Below are 22,221 nucleotides of genomic sequence, written 5' to 3'. Positions count from 1 at the left end.
AATTCAATTTAAAAATTTAATTGATTAAATAAAATTTTAAAATATAATTTATATTATTTTATAATACATCAATTTAATCCAAAAGTGTTTGAATTGAATTAATTTTTTAATATGGTGTCAGAGTCTTAATGATCAAACGGTCACGAATTTAAATTTTATTATCCCTATTTCTTTAATAAAAATTAAGCATAAAATAATATGGATCTATACAAGTTTTAATTTTAAAAACTTTAACTTGAAATGATATGTTAAATAATTATATAAATTATATTCAAGATCTTTTTTAATAGTTTAAGTTATTGGGTTGTTGAATTAAGAATAGTTTTTTAATAAATAACTATAAAGCTTTGATAATATTTGTCTGTAAGAGTACAAATTCAATAAGCCTGACAGAAAAAATCAAAGGTTATGGCTAGGATGAAATTGACATGCTAAATCCTAAATTGTATTGAATTTAGGATTTTCTCAGTTGAAAAGGAGAGGGGTGGCTATCCAACTCGAAGCTCAAGGACTCAATGAGTACTCGAGTCGAAAGTGGATTGCCTGTTTTGTGATTTTCAGTTCTTGAAAAATTACACGTAAAAAAAAAAAAAAAAAAGAGGGAAAAGCATCAGAGGGGCTTGGCTTGGAATCTTTGAGCGTGCCAAAAGACATGTTCCACTTGTTCCCCTGCTCCTCTCCTACTGAACAGGTCAAAGTGGACAGATCATCTGTGTGGTATAAAATCCTTCTCCAGCTAATTAAATCCGTAGAAGAATAGCCATCTCTCTCTCTAGGATTGATAAGCTAGTTTATTTATTGTTTATAATATCATAAAACAAACCAATCAAAGACTTCCATTGCTTATAATAAAGAAACAAAAAATATTCAATGGGGTTTTTACTCTTAGACATCTTCAAGGGATATGCTAAATGTAAAGAAAAAAATAATGATAAAAAATATTAATTTGACTTTTCAATTATTGTTTTACATGCTCCAAGAAAATGCTAAATAAAATATTAAAATATAATTTCTGTTACAAAAATATTATTTCTATATATTTTGCAAAAATACCAAACCTTATAAAACACTATTCATTCAACGGTTTTTTATTTCCACTAGTTTTTTTTCTTTGATTTTTTAAATTTATATTTTTTTATTTGTTTTTTATGATATTATTCTAGTTTTGTAATCCGTGTTATAGGTTTGGCGAGTTCATTTGAATTGAATCGGATTGATTTTTTATATATTTTTTAATTTTATTATTTAATATTGAATTGATGGAGAATTATTAAGGTTATTTTTAGATCTGTCAAGTTAATTTATATTGATTTGTTAAAATAATTGTGTGTTAAATATATTAAAATATAGTTTACTCTTTTAAATAACTTTTTATATAAAAAAAAACTATATTTATATTATTAAAAAAATTTATTACTAATTTGATGTTTCTAAATAGCATATATGCTCTTATTATCGACGAAAATAGCAAATACAAATCCTGCCACAGGAGTAAAAAATTCACTGGTGAAAAGCTGAGAAGCTGTCCTTTGAAAAAAAAGGAAGAAGAAGAAGAAGAAGAAGCATAGGTCTAGGCTGGCTGCCGTGGTTGGAGCGGAAGTGTTGGATTTTCCTAAGCCGTACTCTTGACTTGGAGTGATCCCGTGTGAGTGTATTCGAAATTATTTTTAAATATTTTAAAATATATATATTTATATGAAAAGAATAATAAATTTATAAAAACTATATTTTAATATGTTAAAAAAAAATTAAAAACTACCTTACATAATAATAATAATAAAACAATAAAAGACATCATACTAGTTGAGAATTGTCACAATACTTGATGTCGCATCGATTCCCAAAGGGGCAGGCCCTTGGAAAAAAAAATGTCATCATCACGACCTGCTTTTACTTATTTAGTCATTAGACAATAAACATTAGCTGATAAAAAAAGAAAGAAGAAGGGAAACATTACTTATCCACCGATTCTTAATCTGGGGCCTGCATTAAAATATCTTCACTTACATCCCCTAAAGTATCATATATTTCCCAAGTGACTTCCTTCCATTCCATACCCATTAAAAATATGTTTGAAAATACAGTTGTGATTATTTTTTAAAGTGTTTTTTATTTAAAAAAATATCAAAATAATTTTTTTTATTTTTTAAAAATATTTTTGATATCACCGTATAAAAATGATAAAAAAAAACTAATTAAATATTAATTTGAAGTAAAAAAAATTAATTTTTTTAAAAATGCTTTTAAAACACAAAAATAAACGGGTTTCATAATATGTCTTGTTATTTCATGCAATGCAACAATGTGATTTTAAATGAAACTTGATTTTTATTTATTTTTTTGTTAAGAACTATGGTAATTTTCGATTTTTTCAACTAGTGATTTTGAGAAAAATATTCGGTAAAATCAGCACCATTTTATTAAAAATGTCTAAAAATTAGAGACAAAATTGACAGATTTAATTATTTTGACATAAATTTGGAAATACATTAGGGATGGAGGTGAGGTTTCTGCTAAAAATAATTTAGACATTAAAAAAAGGTTTTTATGGTTAGAGTCTGTTCAGCCAATTCAATCCAACTCGTGTCCAAGACATGACCGCATATTCTTGAATAAAAAATAACATCTTCCGGTGGATATTGTAAAGGAAAACGCACTTGCTGTGGCCCCACGTGTGACTCTTTTAGCAACCATAATGTATATTCTAATCAATTCTGGTGGATGATTGGTTGGGGTTGGTGTTGATTGAACAATTTGTTTGGTCATGGTAAGTGATATCTTCGCATGACTTACTCTTTATTATATTATATTATATATAAAATTAAAAGAGAACAATGCTACTTATTTGTCCTTTTATATCATTTCCATCAAGCTAGATCTCACGGATAGAAAAGTTTATTTCACGAGCCATATTAGTTATTACAAGAAAAGATAGGGTTAGATAGTATTTTTATATTTTCATTGTATAATGGTTACTTTTTGCAAATAATAAAAAAATCACATTTGTCTTTTGTATTTGGCTATTTAGTAGTTTTTGGGTATCATTGATGCAGCAAGGTAATTTAATAAATAAAGTTTTTTTTTAAAAAAGAACAAAAATGAATGAACAATAATTGTTGCCTTAGACTAATTTTTTTTATTATTTCATCCTACAATATTTAATTGATTAGGTATTTAGCTTTTTAGTTGAGTCCAAATTTAAAATTTTATGGCATATAGATTTAAAAGGTTAATATGATCCATATAATATTTTAATTAACCAAATATTTAAAAAAATATGATTGAGAATCCAAGTTTACTAAGTTCACTCATACTTCCTTTTTTTCTTTTCTTTTTTTAAAGCATTTTCTTTTGGTTTCATCCTACAACATTTTATTTTTCTTTTTTAATTTGTTTTCTATAGATTTTCTCAATCATTTTAAAAATAACACAAGTTACCTTATGATAATTGTTTTTTGTTTTTTTAAATTTTTCTTTTTTAAAAGAATTTTTTCTCTAAATTAAATGAATTGATTTTATCCTCCAACATTTAAATCTTCAAGTGTTGAGCTTCTTGGTTGAGTTCGGGTCTAGAATTTAATGGTTGCGAGTTTGAAAGTTTAACCCGGGTTAGGTTCAATCGGACTTGCTTGTTTTTTTTTTCTTTTTTTTTTTAAGTTTTTTTTTTAATTTCATCATCTAACACTTTTTTTATTTGCTTTCTATAAAATTTATTTATCTTTTTAAAATAGCAAGGGTTGCCCCAGGTTTTTTTTTTCTCCGGTCTTTGTTATATTTAGCTTTTTAAAAAGCAATTTTGTTTTTAAATTAAATTTATTTATTTTATCCTCTTACACATAATTAGGAGGATGTTGAGCTTTTTAATTGAGTCTAAGTCTATAATTTAATGGGTTATGAATTTGAGAGATCAATTGAGATTTATAAGGTTTATCTGAGCTTTCTTAATTTTTTTCCTCCTTTTTTAAGTTCTTTTTTTCTTCATCCACCAACATTTTGTTAATTTTTTTTTCATTTTCTATAAGATTCTTTTTTTGTTTTGAAGCTAACAAAAGTCAACTCAGATTTCCATATGAGAACCTTTAATTTTTGATAGCCTAGCTACATCATAAATGCATTTTGAAATGCCACATTACCGCATAGATAAATGAACACTTAAATATTACTACATGGTCAAGTTACAATTAACTCAATGACACTAAAACCTCACCTAAAAATATTAGGGTGATTTATATAATATCTTAGTTTGGTGTTATTATTCAAGTATTATAATTATTAAAAATAAACCCTATTTGGCCTTGAAAAATTACTCTAGCTCCAAATCCATTCGCATTGTTCATTGAAATGGTATAATAATCACTTTGTTCCTCCACCTAAAAAAGTCAAACCTAGCTTTCCAGGGCATTAAAAGTCTTTTTACATGGTCCATTTGTTTTTTTTTTTCAAATTAACTAGGGATAAATATTTTTTTTTCCATCTAAATTGCATAGTGAAACAACTAAAATATCATTGGAAGAATAAAAATTTAAACCTAACATCAAAGGGTATTTTTGTATTTTCATAATAGTTTTGTGTTATTGTAATTTAAGTTGAGGGATAATTTGGTATTTGCACAAATATAAAAATAATAAACAACTAAAATTTATAGTAAAATGACAAAAATACCCTTAGAATTAAAAACTCTAAACCTTTCGACGAGGGGCATTCTCAACTTTTAAGGGTTTTGTTTTGTAATTACAAAGTCAACTTAGGAAAAATTCCATATTTGTTTAATAAATAAAAAAAAAATGGACGTGTGCATTTAGTACACCTAAAGGTGTGTGAGAGGCGTCTGTGCCCTTCGAGTGGTATATGTAGCGCCTCCTAAAAATATTAGGGTGATTTATATAATATCTTCTTGTTGACCATTTAACCTTTTTTTCATTCTTCTCTCTCCTCCCTTCAGAATTATAATTTTTTTTTTTGTTGTTGGTATTTTAATTTCAATCCATATTCTTTTTATTTCTAATTTTTTGTCTTGGTCTTTTTGTAAAAGTTTTATTTATTTTCTATTCCATCATTCAATCTTAATTTACCAAACATTACATTCTCAAAATGTGGTCCTTATTCTTTACATTTTTTTTTCTTTTTTGTAAAAAACTTAGTGGTTTTTAGTTTAATCCTTCAATTCAAATTGAAGGTATCATAGTTTCCAATTTGGTTTTTATTATTTTAGTTTCTAATTTTTTTTCTTGATACTTTTGTCAAAGTTATTATTTTTTTCAATTTCACCTTTTAATTGCAACATTATTTTTTTTATGTTGATCCTCATTCTTTTTTTTTTCTTTTACTAAATTGATTTTTTTTTCATTTTCACCCTTTAATTAAATAAAATTTTTATTTTTTTTTTTAAATTTGATACTTATTCTTTTAATTTCTATTTTTTAAAATCTTTTTTTATATAATTAAAATTATATTTTCAATTTCATTCTTCAATATATAATTGATTGAGAATTGAACTTTATGATTTTTCTAGATTGAGTGCTTCGGATCTAATGACCCGTACGAGTTTCAAAAGTTAACTCGAGTTTCTTGATAAAAAATGATAAGAAAGATAAAAAAAAAAAAAAAAAAAAAAAAGGACAGATGCTAATGGGCCACACCTACAAGCTCAACCTTAATCAAAAAACTTAGGTGCACCTATTTTTTTAATTTTTACCTTAGAAGTGGACGACTTGTCATCTACTCTTTTTTTTTTTTTGCAAGCCAGATGCGACTCGTTACCTACAAGGTTACTGTCTAGAATTTTGCCACCATTATGGTGCCCAAGAAAATGGGAGGGGGGTCCATTTTTTTTTAGGTTATGGGTTTAGGAGATTAACCTAGGTTTACGGAGTTCACTCAGGCTTCTTCTTTTTTCTCTTTTTTAAGCTTATTTTTTGTTTCATCCTACAATATTTTATTATTTTTTTTTTTAATTTGCTTTCTATAGGTTTCTCAATCATTTTAAAAATAAAATAGATGCCTCAAGATTTTTTGTTTTTTAGATCTAAAATAACAAGGACCAAAACTAAAAAAACTTAGGGGATTAAAATATAGTTTTTTTGTGCCAAATGAACAATAAAAAACCAAAAAGGACTATTTTTTAATATTACCTTTGATCTTTGTTGTTTCAACTTTTTTTAGATGGCAAACTATAGTTCTATTTTGTAATATTGAACTTTAATTTAACAATGGAATGTCTAATGCCAATATGAACATGTTAGAAAATGTAAATCGAATCAAATTATAAAATTTAAAATTATACTAATATAATGTGAAAAGATAAAATTAAAAAGAAAACAGTTTAAATACTATAACCATATATAATTTTTCAAAGATAAAAAACAAGGATAGAAACAAATACTATAGTAATCAATTATGCATCATTTTACGGTCAAACACTCAAAAGAAAAGGAAAAATAACATTTACTTTTAATTTCTTTATATATTCAAAGAAAAAAAAGGAAAATATGCATTTGTTTCTAGTTAAACAATAAAAAGTAGTAAATCAATTGCAGATGTGAGTGATAACTAGTTCAATAGCTTTATAATATTCCTTTTTCAACTCTTAGAATTTAAAATTCTAGTTACCATAACAGTAAGATTCTTATCAATTCCATTTTTTGTGATCAAATGATTTCGAAGCAATCCTCATAAACCATATGTAACGATAATTCATGCAAGAGAATAAATAAAAACTATAATAATGTTCTAATATTGTCCTAAATTTTCAACAAATAGCTCTCAAATCTACATGGTATGAGCAAAAACACTTATGCAGCCTCTTCCTTGTTAAGAGATGGAGAATTGGGTTTACAAAACAGAGGGAGGTATCTAACAACATATATTCTTCTTCGAAAAGGATAACTTTTTTAGACAAAATTTTCAACTGTAGCTTTGTATCCAACCTTTTGCAGGACAGTTGAACAATTCTCATATTCCCAAACATTATTATTCAATAAGAGTTTTGGCTTTACAAAATGATCCAAACAACTCTCTATAGATACTGGAGAATTAAGATTATCCACTTTACCCAGATCAAACTCGCTGTTAATTCCTACTATATAACCCAGTAAAACATCTTTGTGATAAATGTTGCGAAAACCTCAGATTATAGAATAAATCACCCATGCCATAACCATCTTGGAGGAGATCCAATGGTAAGAGTTTTGGGACTAAAAGGTTTGCTTTCTCTGTGGTTTCATATTCGAGCCATGTAGTTGCTCATATGATAGCCACTGGAGGCTTACATGGTCATTAATTTTAGGGCCTGTGAAATTAGTCGAGGTGCACACAAGGTGGCCCAAACACCCATGTTAATAAAAAAAAATCACCCGTGCCATAAAATTTTTCTTCATCTTGTTCACAACCCACAAACAATGAGAAAGGCTCAGATTCTCCTATTATAATCTCCATGTCAGTAAAGCATTCTTCTTTTTTATGGAATCATAAGGGCTTATGAGTTTTAAACTTGTAATGGAACCTCTTGTTCCCAGTGATTAATAAAAGAAAATTCTAGTTTTTCATTTGGATCCCCGTCTTGGTCTTTATCATGATGTCGCTCATTGTGATCTTGATTTGTCAGTTATCACTACCTAACGAGTTTCTTTTTACTTTGTCAGGTGTTGTAGCTATTGATCCAATCACTTTTATAATTGATTTGATATGTAATTGTTTTGTAAACGCTAATTACTCCTCTTCTATGATAAAGGATGTTTTGGCATCCCATTTATCTTTAGTCTGCTTTTCTGAACTTGAAATTGCAGCATTGCTCTTTATAGATTTTTTGTTGAACTAACGATCTTTTTCTTCATGTGACCACTCATCCTGAAATTATGACATTTGCCTTCAAATATTTTATTATTATCGTGATTCTCGAAGCTCCCCCTTGATGAAAGTCTCGCTCTCTTTGATGACTTGTTGCCTTTTCACTATCCTTTTTAGATTCACCATCACTGCACCAATTTTGGGTTCTGTTCTTGTGAGTATGACGTTGCTTACTCTTGACATTGTTGGTGTATCGTGCTTTTCCTTACCTTTTAGCAAGACTATTGTCATCTGCTTAGCCATATTTTCTTAACCAATAAGTAGATTTTCAAACTTAACTAGTGATCATGGTTAAGTAGACCACCCTTGTAGTGCAGTAACCATATAAGATTATTCTTTTATTAATAGATGCTTCAGATTATAATTTAGAAATATCATGACATGTTGATTTTACCTTATCAAAGAATTGAGAAATCATTATGTCTCGTGGCGTCGTTAACAATGACACGTTCTAGAGAACTTGCAACATGGTATCGTTCTTTTTTTAGAAGAGGTTAACAAGGGTGTCCCATGTTTCTTTTGGTGTTATGGCATCCTGAATGTGCTTCAACACATCTTCTTCAATTCTGGTCTTCAACGAAAACATTGTTTTGTTTGCTTTTAATCTTCCATTTACGCAAGACTTAATTAGAGTATTCGACTGGTTGTGTGAATTCATTGGCATTAGCTGCCTCTTAGAAATATTGGCCTTGCATGTAAGACATCATGCATGTTGCCCATGTAGGTTAATTTTGATTGTTAAGGTTCTTGTTTCAATTCCTTCAATAATTTGAAGATCTCTCATCATGTTTGGTCTTATTTTGACGACACAAACTAGTTTGATTGTTGCTTAAAGAATCAAACAATTACACCAAGAACATAGTAACAAGGCAGACAAATCTCTAGAAGTTTTATGGAAAAACAGTCGTATTTAATTTCTAAGTTAATTTTGATTATTTTCTGAATAATCAAGATGACTTTAAATAGCCTTACAAATCATACAAGACTTCTGCCTCCCTTTTAACATCATCTAACTACTTGATCCAATGAAGAAATTAATGAAATTACTATCTTCTAATAAAAATAAAACTTTGACCCTAACATTGACTTATTACTGCAAAATTCTAACTCTTAACACTATCAGAATTCTTGTCTATGTACTATAAACTTTGAGCTGATGTTGAACTCTAACAAAATGACCTCATGTGATATGCATCTTGTTTATTTAGACAGCCTTTGCTGTAAATTTTAACAGGTCTTTTCAGGATTTTTGATTATCATCCTTTTCACCGTCCATCTTAGGAAACAAAACCATATCTAGGATATTACTTTTCCCAACTAAAATGATAAGTTGCCTCCCCTTGAGTCTCTTATCTTATTTGATTTCCTTTTATACCGGTATGGCATCAACTCATATAAATGATTCCTCCTTCCATTAAGGAACTAGAAATGGGGTATTTTCACACATTAAAGAAATTAAGAAAAGACCAGGGACAAAAGGTTGAAATAGATGGATCATATTTTTGCTTCTTCTTTGCTTCAGGGTTTATTGTAATGAGTAAATGCAAATTTGCTCTTGTATACATTAACAGAAAAGGGTTTGTATATGTCACATCCAAACATCGCGACAACCGTTTAAAAATTATCACTCAATTGGAAAAAAAACAGATATCTGGCATCTTGTTCTTTGAGAGGAAAAGGTCTTATTCATGGAGTCGCTACCTAATATTATAGTCGTTAAAAACCCTAATTGATCAATAGAGATTCTATAATACAAGACTGGTTATGTAAAAAGAAAATATGTTATCATCTCTTAAGCGTCCTACATAAGGAAAATTGCATTGCTGGTTTTGTCTAAAATTACTAAGAATTTATTCTATTTTTCCTTTTTTATTCTTCCTTTCATGTTCCTGACTCTGGCGTCAGTGAACAATTCCTATGAATATTTCCAACTCTAGCGTTGGTAAATATCGCGCAAATCCAAAAAAAAAAACAATACTCTTAACTCTGGTGTCTGCGAATAATTTCGCAAAAAAATTAATTTGAAGAAGAAATTTTCTATGCCATTTTTTTCTTGTTTATCATTTATTAGTATTTGCCTTTTTTTAGATGGAAGTAAAAAAACATGGCACGACATATTTGTATTTAACAATAATAGTCCACAAATTGAGCACATCTACAAAAAATATAAACCCAAAGAAAAAAAAAAACAAAGTGCGAAGGGCCCACAAATAAATCAACGAAATTCCCCAAATATTTTTGGAATTTTCTATTATCAAAAAGGGGTTCGTTTGGTCAAATATCAAATTAGAATTAGCATAAAAATTATGGTCAAGGCATAAGGGTATGTTTTGCCAAACACGTCCTTAGCAAACACAATTTGGACCAGCTGGGCCTAAAGCCCACACCCGGCCCACTCTTTTTTTCTTTTTTTTCTTTTTGGCATGGTTACTGGTTCAAACCAATAACTCGGCTAGTATATTTTTCTTTACAAGCGTGCACGAGCTACTCATGCATGCTTGCTACAAGAAGAGGGTAATTAAAAGTGAAAGGGAGGGGACAAAATGACTTACCTGTTGCTGGACTGTTATTGCCAACTTCTTGGGTGAAAATTGATGCAGGCACTCATTGTTGGGAAAACTTGTATTATTCCTTCTGCTTTTGTTTTCCTCCCCTTTGTTCCTTCTTCCAGTCGCCTTTGTGTTGTGTTTTTTTTTTTTTTATGTTTTTCAGTTTCTTTGTCTCCTTTTCTCTCTCTCGTTCTCTTTGTTTTCTGTTTTTTTCTCTCAATTTTTCTTAATGACCTCCTCTCATGATTTCTTTTAAAAGCCTCCTTTTAGGGTTTTTTTTGTGATTGTTCTTTCTTTTTTGTATATACCCTGAGATCTGTATTTATAGTGCAAGAGTCTCATCGCGTGTGAGAAACAAAGTTTCAATCAAACTCATTCTCTTTTTTGAAGTTTGAATTTGATTAAGAATATTCAAATTTAAAAACGGATAACTATTATTATCTTAATGACAAGTATTATCCTGAAGATAGGGATTATCTTGAAGATAATGATAGAATGACAAAAATATATTGTAGTTTCTAGTTTTCATACAAGTTGAGAAATAACACTTTTCATTAAACTAAATTTCTAATCTTTTAATTTTATATTTTAAACCCTATAAAATTAAATCAAAAACCAAGAAGTTAAAATTGAGTTCCAATAGAGAGTGTGTGGACGCTCGATTGATAGTATTATTTAATTTTCAGCGAAGGCATAGCTAGTACAATGAGACACAAATGATCTGTATGTATCTTTCACTGATCAAGACGGGGAATATACTTGTGCCTTTCCTAACTTAATTCGTACTGGCTCATAAGCATGGAGAACACACAAATTGAAACTGAACTGAGGTGCACAGAAACTTCCTTGGATATTGAGACTCCAAGTATGCTACAAGATTACACAAAATCACATTTTATTCATCAAATCTAGCATATCTGACCACAAGGGTAAAAAAAGACTAATGATACCTAATAACACTCATATAACTTGATGTCCATCTTGAGGCGAAAATAATAGTCACCCTGGAAAGCGTCAGTATGAATCGTGGCAATCCCTCTAGCCATGAAAAAGTCTCCTGTCCCTCCAACTACAGAAAAATCCCTTGTCTCCATCATCATCAAATCGGCACCCATTATATTAAGAGTACCTTTATGTTCAGTGGAGTTAAAGATCAAAGTGTAAGCAAACCAAGCAGTGTAAGTGGACTTCATGTCATAGAAATAGAACCCTTGTGCTCTTGCAACAGGAGGAGAAAGAAGGTGATTGTCTTTGGTCATGGGATCATCAAAAACAACTAGCATACCAAATTTAAAGTCTCCTAGCTTTGTAGCATTGGTAGCTGCAGCAGATGTTGCATTAGCCGCATCTGTACCATTAAAAAGAGTATCGTGGTAATAGAGCACGATATGTTTGCATGGTTCTTTTGGCTTGAAAGAATTTTTGGCTGAAGAAACAGATAGAGATATAAAGAGGGGGGAGATGAAGAAGAAGAAAATCATTACAAGAACTCTCATGGTCACAGTTGAGATTGTCCTCAAATCTTGTGCTATATCGAACCAATATCTTCAGCTTATATAGCCGTTTCCAGTCTTCAGACATTGTCTTACGGCATCGCGTGATGGTATGGCCTCAACAACTCCTGTCCTTTTGATTTTGTAGTATTAGTTCTTGAGAGAAGCGCGCGCATTATTTTAGATAGTGAAGTGTTTGGAGCTAACTTGTGTTTGGTCCTACTGAGCGTAAGCGATCAAAAGATGCTGCGAGAAAACGATTTCTATGACTCTTATAATATTGTTTTTGGCTCAAGAATCAAGATGGAGAAAGATAACAAACCAGTCGTTGTTAAAGCTTTGGCTTTCATCTTGGAGCATCTCCCATAAAAAAATTAAATGAAAAGTTAAAAACAAAAAACTAATATTTTAATTTTTATTTATTTATTTTGCATATTTTAAGGGGAAAGTCAAATAAAATATTAAAATGCCTTTTCACTCCTATAAATATTATTTCTACATATCTCTCTAAAGAATCAAGATAGAGAAAGATAAGAAACCAGTCGTTGTTAAAGCTTTGGCTTTTATCTTGGAGCATCTCCCATGAAAAAGTTAAATGAAAAGTTAAAAACAAAAAACTAATATTTTAGTTTTTATTTATTTATTTTGCACATTTTAAGGAGAAAGTCAAATAAAATATTAAAATACCTTTTCACTCCTATAAATGTTATTTCTACATATCTCTTTAAAGAATCAAGATAAAGAAAGATAAGAAACCAGTCGTTGTTAAAGCTTTGGCTTTCATCTTGGAGCATCTCCCATGAAAAAGTTAAATGAAAAGTTAAAAACAAAAAACTAATATTTTAGTTTTTATTTATTTATTTTGCACACTTTAAGGGGAAAGTCAAATAAAATATTAAAATGCCTTTTCACTTCTATAAATGTTATTTCTACATATCTCTCTAACGAATCAAAACCAACAATGTGAAGCCACTAAAAAAATAAATCAATTAAATATAGCCATGTGAAAAAAAAAATAACATCAAATTTATTAAAAAATAATAAAACACTTGTTTCTTTCACTCCAATATAAATAGCTCTTCAAATGGTTTATTTTTATTGGAATAGATATGATAAAAAATACTATATTTATACTATTCAAAATGCTATTTTATCAATTTAATCTTTTAAAATAACATTTTACATGCGAGATGCTATTATAAAATTTTGATTGCAATGTATTCTTAAAGGGGCAGTTGGTGATTGGTGTGGCCCCATGCCAATCAGAGAGCTGTTAAGAACGAAAGGAAAGCCTAACCAAGCTGTGAATGTGCTTTTGGTATCGTAGATATGCATGCCTTGAGCCCTGCCAACTGGTGGAGAATAAAGATTGTTGTCAAGGGTAATGGGATCATCAAAAACTGCAATTTTTCCAAAATGGAAGTGGCCTGCTAAGATGGTTAAGTTAGCACCTTCTAGAGATGATCTGCAGAGGAAAGAAGCCGAGCATGCAATAGCAGAGCTACTAGATGAATGAGCTCAAGCTAGCACTTGTTGGTTCCCTCTATACTTCCTGTCCTTATATAGGACTACTTAGATCCTACGGGGTCAAGAAATGAGAGTGAAATCAAATCTGTAGGCTTGTTGTTCATGTTTAGTTAATAAGATTCTATTTTTATCAATTAATTTTTATATTTTCTCCGAAAATCTTCTTGCGAAAGTGTCATGTTGTAGTAATAGAGTTTTGTCAATTTTAGAAAGGCATATTAGTCTACTTTTTGGAGCTTCGATGGGATTGGTCCTACTTGGTGGAACTTCCAAAATACGCAGCCAGATAATGATCTTGTGTTTTCGGCTAATTTTTCTCATTAAGTATAAAATTGGATGGCTAAATGACCGAAAAGAAGAACTCTTAATCACACCGAGCATGATTAAAAGAATATGAAGTGATGCCATGTGATGAACATGGGAAATGATTATTACAGTTCATTACGTTCTGACTAAACATTAACTAAGACACAAATAAAATCCCATAGTTATATTTTGAATCTTTTCCCAAAAACTCTTACCCAATCTGCAAAGCTAAATCCAAAGACACTTGGCTACTGTACTGTTGAACCACCAAAACTGACGCTGTTGTTGAGATATCAGAAGAGGCCAACAGCCCCCCTACAGGCCCCAGTTCTGGACTGTCACTACTACTCCTTAAAGCTAAGGCTATTTCACCACCAGGCAATCGGCCCACCAGGAAAAGATTGCTGTGGCGTGCCTCATGGATTGCATCAATAGTTTCTGCAGCATTTCCAACAAATTTCTCTTCAAGTTTCACAGAGTCATCCTTGGACATTTTCTGCTTCAACTCTGAGATGAAATCTTCATCCAATGATCCCAATCTGGTGCTAGAACTACCATCCATATCAACTCTGGATATCTCTCCTCCAGCTTCAGGTTTCTCTCTGGATATCTCTCCTCCAGCTTCAGGTTTCACTAAGAAGCGAATAACCTTTAAACTGACACCAGGGTGTTCAGCCATTCGAGCTCCATAAGCAAGGGCTTCACGATCATCACGGCCTCCAAAGAAAAGGACTGTGATAACATAAGAAACGTTACTTGCAGATACCTGAGTGGTTCCACCAAACCCTCGGTCAACTAGAATTCCAACTGAGCAAGGTGCATCCCCAAGAACTCTCCTGTTAACCAGTTGGAAGTCAGTTCGAGTTGTCTCAAGTGAGCCATCCAACCTCTGGTGTTTATGGAATGGAAGAATGATCATTGCAGCTCTCTTCCTCTCAGCAGTGGTGCAAATGTCCTCATGCATGTCAGCCATTGAAGAGATTGCAGTCATCGGCCGGACAGAAACACGGCTCAATTGCTGGAAAGCATCAAATGCCACGACAACAAGGTTAGAACCAGACCGCAGGCCCCGGTTCCAAAAGGGCAACCCATTTTTCCTTGCCTTGTGGACCATTAATATGGCTGATGTCCTCTCAGAAAGCTCCATGAGGTGCATTGCATATACACAAAGCCCTTCAGCCTTCTCAACCCCTCGTGACACTTCAAGAAGATTTATTATTGATGAAATGTTTCTCGAGCCATGGAAACAGGCCAAAATCCTAAGTTCAGTATTTGAACTTCTCCTTTCAACTGTCCTATACTTGTAGTCAGCCATCTTTACTCTTCGTGCTGGCTTGTAAACAGCTGTAACAAGAGGTGTAGTGATGAAGGTTGTAAACAGAGCCATTAAAACCATAATGGAAAATGTCTCATCATTCAAAACCTGAAAATCCAAACAAGCAAGTGACATTTGCATTGGGTCGTTTGAAAAAAACACAGCTATAACCAGAACCAATTTAAATAACAAAAATAGTTAATTACCTTTCTATCTTTACCAATATTGAGAACAATGAGTTCCACCAAGCCTTTGGTGTTCATTAGGAATGCCATGGCAAGAGACTCACGGAGAGGCACTTTGCATAAAATAGACACCACAAAAGTGCCAAAAATCTTCCCAAAACATGCTGTGAAAATAACCAAAACCAGTAGGCCCCAAGATTGGAGCCCTTGAATTGTCGCTACATTGGTCTTTAGTCCACTTGAGACAAAGTACAATGGAAGGAAGAGTCCAGAAACAATATCTTCAACTTTTTCTACAAGAGCACCTGCAAATGGACCTTCCTTTGGCACCAGGATTCCAATAACAAAAGCACCAAACATAGCATGAATTCCAATAGCATCGGTTACAAACCCAGCAGCCAGAACAGCAGCTAATGTAGCACATACATACATCTCTTCAACTGGCTCACCTTCTTGGCACCACTTAGTCATCCATTTGAAGATTGGGGGCACAATTAGAATTGAACAAATGACAAAAATACACCCAGACAAGAAAACCCAAAATGAAATAATGGGAGACGTATTAGATCCAGACAGAGAAATGGCAAGAGCAAGAAGAATCCATGCGGCCACATCATTTACTGCTGCAGCTGACATGGCCATTCTGCCAATATCAGTTGTTAAGAGCTTCAGCTCAGCTAGAATTCTTGCCAAGACAGGGAAGGCAGTTATAGAAAGTGCCACCCCCATGAAAACAAGAAATGCAGTGCTATTAACATCTTTAGATATGGTTAACCGGAGAATAAATGATGTGCCAATTCCCATTGCAAAAGGGAGGCTAATTCCTGCCATGGCAATTGCTAGTGCCTTTTTTCCAGTTCGACCAAGAGATTTGGGATCTAACTCTAGTCCAGCAAGAAACAAAAAGAAAATGAGGCCAATGTTTGCAAGGGTATCTAACACCGTCAGACTATTGGTTGGGAATACAGCCTGCAAATATCCCTTGCTTCGACCCAAAGCAGATGGCCCGAGTAAAATTCCTCCCTGCCACAAGGTAAAGTTTTCAAGGTTAACCTTAGCAAAGCTTCTACTAGTGACAGTATTTTTAGCTGCTAGAATTTCAATTTGATGAACTATATGTATTGATTGCACTATGCCTCTTGAAATCTTTTATTCCATGAGCATTTCCCCTTACTAGTATAAACTGAAAATGAATATGTTTTTCAAGCAACCTGCTGAATTTGTACAGCAAAAGAATGTGCAGAATCATGATTATCAAACTTAGGCTTGATCCAAACATATCCACAAGGTAAAATCAGAGGAATAAAAAAGTCAAAATCAAGACCAAAAGGTGGATGTTGAGCCACAAACACCATCATCTTTTGCAGAATCAAAGCCAATCTCACTGTGAACAACAGAATAACATTCCAGTTGATGTCTTTCGACTCCATATTAACAAAAGATGAACTTATTGCTACTTGACCGTTAATTTAATCCCAGAGGAGAGAATCAAACAGCAGGACCAAAAATATAGGCGACGTGATAATTTTTGTATGGGAAGGACAAAATCCTAGAGAATCACAGTCATTTTCAATAAAGCATCATCTTTCTCAAATAAAATTTATAATCCTTATTTTAGTAAATTCTAAAGGAAGAACTACACAAAATAAAATAAAATAAGACAACTCACATCCTGGATAAAAGACGACTAAAAAAACACTTAACATACACAAACAAAATAGCAGAAAATGCAAAAGCAAAACCAAATCAGCATGTATCAGATTTCAATCAAATATAAATAGAAGAGAAATTTACATACAATAATCTCTGCAATCACCCTTGGCTGTCTCAATGGTCGTAACAGAAAAGCAAGACCCCTTGTTACCACAACCACCAAGCATATTTGCAAAATGGCTAAAGGGAGTGCAAAATCAAGAGGATTATCACCCTGAAATAACCCATTTGATGTAGGCTTCATAGATGGACATGCATGTCCTGATGTAGCATTTGACGAAACCATATCACCCCACCAAAAAACACTCTCACAAAATCTTTATAATCTTTGCTCCACTCACTGCACAAAAAAACACTAAAGAAAAAAACCCATCATTTATTATTTATGCATCTATTGGAATGAAAAGAAAGAAGAAGGTATTGCAAGAGAGGCAAGATTACCGGTTGAAATTCTGCAAGAAGTTGAAAGTCTGGCTATAATTAAAAAAAAGTCTGTCTCTTTAGAGGCAGTTTTAAAAGTTATTTTTATTTTAAAATATATTAAAATAATATTTTTTATTTTTAAAAAATTATTTTTAACATTAATACTATAATTTAAAAATATTAAAATATTAATATATATATATATATATATATATATTAATTTGAAATAAAAAAATAAAAAAAAAACATTTTTAAAATACAAAAACAAATAAAATTTTAATGTTTTTATACAAAACTGTTTGGGATTCTTTTTAAGGATTTTTTTTTTTTTTATTTTTTTTTTTAATTATTTACATCAATACCAATATCCATGTATTTATCATGTAATTAAAATTTTCAATATCAAAATATGAAATATCTGATGTTGTTTATACAATTATCTAAACATTAATGGAATAAACCTTTCAAATTTAAAAACAGGATAGCGCCATGGAAACTTTTTTATTTATCTAGTGGCATAATAATAAAAATTAAACATTAATATATGATAATAAAAATGAAGCATGTACTTCTTAAGCTACAAATATAACACTTGTATATTTGATATATAAAAACTTAATGTGTATATTTTAATATTCATTTGTATAGCCAATGTGTATATTGTTTAAAATTTTAAAATTTAATATAAATTCAAAATAATTTAGAATTTTAATTAAGAATTTGTCTCATTGAGGTTTTTTGTATTAACGTGAGTGTCCGGGTTAGCTTGCACGTACTTCAACTATTTCCACGGGTTTGTGAGACTCTAATGACTTTGAGGTTTGTGAGACTCGAACTAATGACCTATATAGAATAAATCTATAATATGATAGATTATATGTACATGTATTTCCATATTATCCAATTATCACCAATAGAAAAATTAAAGTACATCCCCTTTTTAGCTTACAATTATAAATTCTAATAAGCTAACCAGTACAATTAAAATATTTGATAGATGTGAATTAGAAATATCATAATTGTTTTCTAGAGAGAAAATAAAAAAAAAAATTTAAATAAAAAATTTTAAACCAGAATTTCTAATAATATATTTCTTTTATATTATTTTTAACTAAATCAGTTAAATACTTATTTTATAATTTTTAATTTAAGATATTTTTATTGAATATCTTTTATTCACATCTAATATCAGAAACAAGTAAAAGAAAATATTTCTTATAAGAAATGAATCCTTATCAAGGTCACTAAATTATTTAAAAAATTATAGTAGTGTATTATTTGAATTATATATTATTTACATCCTTATTTCTTTTCAATTCAATCCCTTTTTAATAGGATTTTTTAATCATATATTATATAATTTGTAATTTAAAAAAAAATGATAGCAATAAAATATTTAAATCGAAAATGTAAAATAGATTACATATACATATATTATTAGGTTTTTATTTTTAATGGTATGAATTTAAAAAATATATTTCAATCAATAAACAACATTAAAATCCTTTCTTATCACTCTTTTTATTATTATTAACATAGGTGTTTAGATTAGTTTGTGCATACCTTAACTAATTCCACGAGTCTTGAAGTTAACAACTATGTTATCTTCCAGTAGCCTTAAAATTTGTGAAACTCAAACTGGTGATCTCTAGAAAGTAAACATAAAACCTAATCAGTTAAGCTACACTTGTTAAAGCAATAACAAAATTATTTTTAATGGAATATTTTTTATAATTCCTAAGAGATAATTCACTAATAAACCAAGGGATATATTTTGATTTATTTACATTCAGATCATGAATGTTTAGAATTCATATTATACGAGAAGATACTACTTTTACTAATTCAAATTGAAAAGTGATATAAAATCGATCTATTTCCACATCATATCCATATCCATAGGATCCTTTCTTATCACACTGTCTCCCACTAGAGCCGGTAGCGGCAGCGGCAGCAGCAGCCTATCTAGAAGCTTGTGATATGAATAATAGACACTTAAGGCTCTTGTTATTCCATTTAAAGCTCTAATTTCTAATTTCTGCAGCTCACACTTTTGCATATCATCTTTCTTGTGTTTTGTCCTAGTTAAACCCTCGAATCTCTTCTCCAGGCATGGTACATTTTAAGTTGCTTGCAAAACTTGTTTTGAACAACTTCTGTAAGTTCTAGATGTTGTAATTATAACTTACAAAATTTACATTTAGAGAGACAAATAATTCTTGTATCTTCAATTAATCTAGTTGGAATCACTTTCTAATGAATAAAACACATGGAAGCATCTCTATCTTGATTTAATGCTACGAAAATTCTATTTATGTTTATTATCTTTCTTCCCCACAAATCTACAAATAGTGTTTTCAACTAGGCTAATTACCACCAAAATTTTCTAAATTTTTATTTTCAAATTTTGATTGTAAAATTATATTGTTTGAGTTTATGGTAGGGTCGGGTCATAATTGTGCTATGGATACCCAAAACTTAATTAAGTTTGGGTTTTGGTATCTAAACTTTATATTTATTGGGTTTCGAGTGGGATATAAATTGTAATTTTAGGTTTAAACTCGGTATAAATAATGTTAAACTCAACCCATAAGTATCAAAAAACGACCTCTTCTAATATAATGATATACTAAATCAGTATCTCTTTTCAAAATTTTTGAGTTTTTGTACTAGTTAGATAATTTTTTTTATTAATGTGGGGGATTGTTGGAATTGGTTTTATAAAAATCAGGTTAGTTTAGTAAACTCGGGTTGACTCAAAGTTTTTTTAATTAATTTTTTAATTTTTTTATCATTTGTTATTAAATTATTGGCCTTTGAGTTTGATGTATTTTCTCGCTTTCTTTTATATGAAGTTATTTCATATGCAAGTTAGTCAAATTAGCATATATTGCCTTGAATTTTTTTAATTTATTTTTTATTAATTTAACTTTGATTTTTTTTTAATTTAATTTTTTAATATAAACATCATTTCATGCCTGACAGATTAGTAGGGTTAACCCATATTGACTTGAATTTTTTTCTTTAATTTTTTTCAATTAATTTTTTATTTATTTTTATCATTTGACATTAAACTATCATGAGTTATATTATTTTTTTCACTTATTTTTTTATATTGTTATCGTAATTTTTATATTTAAAATTGTGTGTTGATCAAATTAACATGGATTAACTTTATTATTATCTAAATATTTTTATTTATTTTAAAAAAATAATCGGTCCCGTGTCATCCAATACTCTAGTTGCCGACTCAACAAACTCACTTATGCCAACAAATCTGGATATCTTAATGTACTGGATCAAATTTTTTTCATGGGACAAATGCCAATACGCTTAACACCTAGATGAGTATCCAGTCATTATGACTAGGGCTCCTGGGATGAAACGGCATATCATTAGAAAATGAAATTATTTTTTTTTAATTTTTTTTTAAAGAACAAACTTTTGCTTTCTAAAGAATCTGAGGGGAAGGATGGCATCTTGTAAAAAATGGAGCATGCCATTTTAAGGTTTGATGTATAGTGTTTCGCAGCTTTGTGCTAGCACTAACTAGATAATTTCCCTAGCTATGTTATAATGGAACCAAAAAAGATTTACATGTAAGAAAATAATATCTAGATTAAAAAAAAATTATTTGTAAGTATTATTAAATCCAACTCAATATATTAAACCTAAAATTTATCTACCATACTCCTTGTGTAAGATTCCACATCGGCGGGTGAGGGACGTGTTACTGGTCTTATTAGTAGTGCTGGTGCTAACATGTTGAACGCGTTTTGGAGCGTCAGGTTCAGAAGTGGGCTCACATCACCAGGAACAAAACCGTGAGGGCGGTAAGGCCAAAGCGGACAATATTCAGCATGTTGGGCCGGGCTGTTACACCTTGCCTAGATCGAACTTCATATTAAAATATATAGGAACTGTCCCGACATAATTAGGTTAACTTAGCATATTAAAAAAAACTCAAATAGCTAATAAAAATATGATTTAATTTTAAAAGTATTTTTAAAATGATATATTTTTTTAAAAAAATATTGAAACGACGACACATTTAATCAAATCAGATTAATTTAAATTAACCCTTTAAACTCGCCACTTAAATCATGAACTTCATTGAATTTAATAATTTTATTTTTATAACTATTTTTATTTACTTATATGATTAGAAATAAATATTTGTAAAACCAAATGCTAACTTAATACTAGTAGTTACTGTTAACAAGTGTTTAGGCATTATTGAAGTTAAATAATCAAGCATAACAATTATGTCAGTTTGACTTTAAAATATACAATTATGTCAATTTGACTTCAAACGTTGAGCCACTTTCGCTTAAAATATATAGTTAATGTTGGAATTGATTTTATAAAAAAAAATAAGGGGTATTTTTAAAGAAGGTCAACTCAATTAGAATTAAACGTAAGGATGTTAACATAGAATATTAATATATTTTAAAATAAATAAATAAATATTCTAAAAAAAAAACTTTTAAATAACAAAAATTTTAAACCCAAAATAATGAATTGAAAAGTATACTTGTCCGCTAGTTAAAATAACCCTCGTACTAACCATGATTCTCCTAGGAAAATCCAACTAGATGACAAACAACTTTACCACGCTTCTCATTCACACCCTTTTGTCTAAACACTAAGTACGGCTCTGCACATGACACTTGTAAGGATGAGAACTCTTCCAGATGTTCTTTTTATATTTAAAGATTCCTAGCATTACTTTGTGTCCATCGAAGCAACAAATCAGATCTTGTTCGTGCTTTAGCATACAATTGGTTAATTAAGTAATTAATTAATTGTTTGTTTTTGTATTTTAAAAAAATTTAAAATTTTTTATTTTAAATTAATATTTTTTT

At 30.1% G+C, this 22,221-nt stretch overlaps 2 protein-coding genes across 2 annotated transcripts; both read right to left on the bottom strand.

Annotated features, from left to right (window-relative positions):
* Positions 1–11,272: 11,272 nt before the first annotated feature.
* LOC118033774 (dirigent protein 5) lies at positions 11,273–11,962 on the bottom strand. The gene has a single exon (XM_035038871.2). The coding sequence runs from the start codon at positions 11,888–11,890 to the stop codon at positions 11,345–11,347; it is 546 nt and encodes a 181-aa protein (XP_034894762.1). The 5' UTR covers positions 11,891–11,962; the 3' UTR covers positions 11,273–11,344.
* A 1,861-nt stretch (positions 11,963–13,823) lies between these two features.
* On the bottom strand, positions 13,824–17,424 carry LOC118033773 (cation/H(+) antiporter 18). Its single transcript, XM_035038868.2, has 4 exons — positions 17,375–17,424; positions 17,019–17,288; positions 15,242–16,243; positions 13,824–15,143 (listed from the first exon to the last, which is right to left on the bottom strand). The coding sequence occupies exons 2-4, from the start codon at positions 17,217–17,219 to the stop codon at positions 13,932–13,934; spliced, it is 2,415 nt and encodes an 804-aa protein (XP_034894759.1). The 5' UTR covers positions 17,220–17,288; positions 17,375–17,424; the 3' UTR covers positions 13,824–13,931.
* Between the last annotated feature and the right edge of the window lie 4,797 nt (positions 17,425–22,221).

Source organism: Populus alba, chromosome 1 (genome assembly GCF_005239225.2).
Source record: "Populus alba chromosome 1, ASM523922v2, whole genome shotgun sequence".
NCBI classification, from domain to species: Eukaryota; Viridiplantae; Streptophyta; class Magnoliopsida; order Malpighiales; family Salicaceae; genus Populus; species Populus alba.
Note: the sequence above shows the minus strand (reverse complement) of the source record. Positions and strands in the feature narration are given on the sequence as shown.

Coding starts and splice junctions, on each gene's coding strand:
- LOC118033774 (XM_035038871.2), bottom strand. CDS start 11,890: ATGAGAGTTCTTGTAATGATTTTCTTCTTCTTCATCTCCCCCCTCTTT.
- LOC118033773 (XM_035038868.2), bottom strand. CDS start 17,219: ATGGTTTCGTCAAATGCTACATCAGGACATGCATGTCCATCTATGAAG. Junction 16,244..17,018: donor GGGTGATTGCAGAGATTATT/GTATGTAAATTT, acceptor ACCTTGTGGCAG/GGAGGAATTTTACTCGGGCC. Junction 15,144..15,241: donor ATATTGGTAAAGATAGAAAG/GTAATTAACTAT, acceptor TTGGATTTTCAG/GTTTTGAATGATGAGACATT.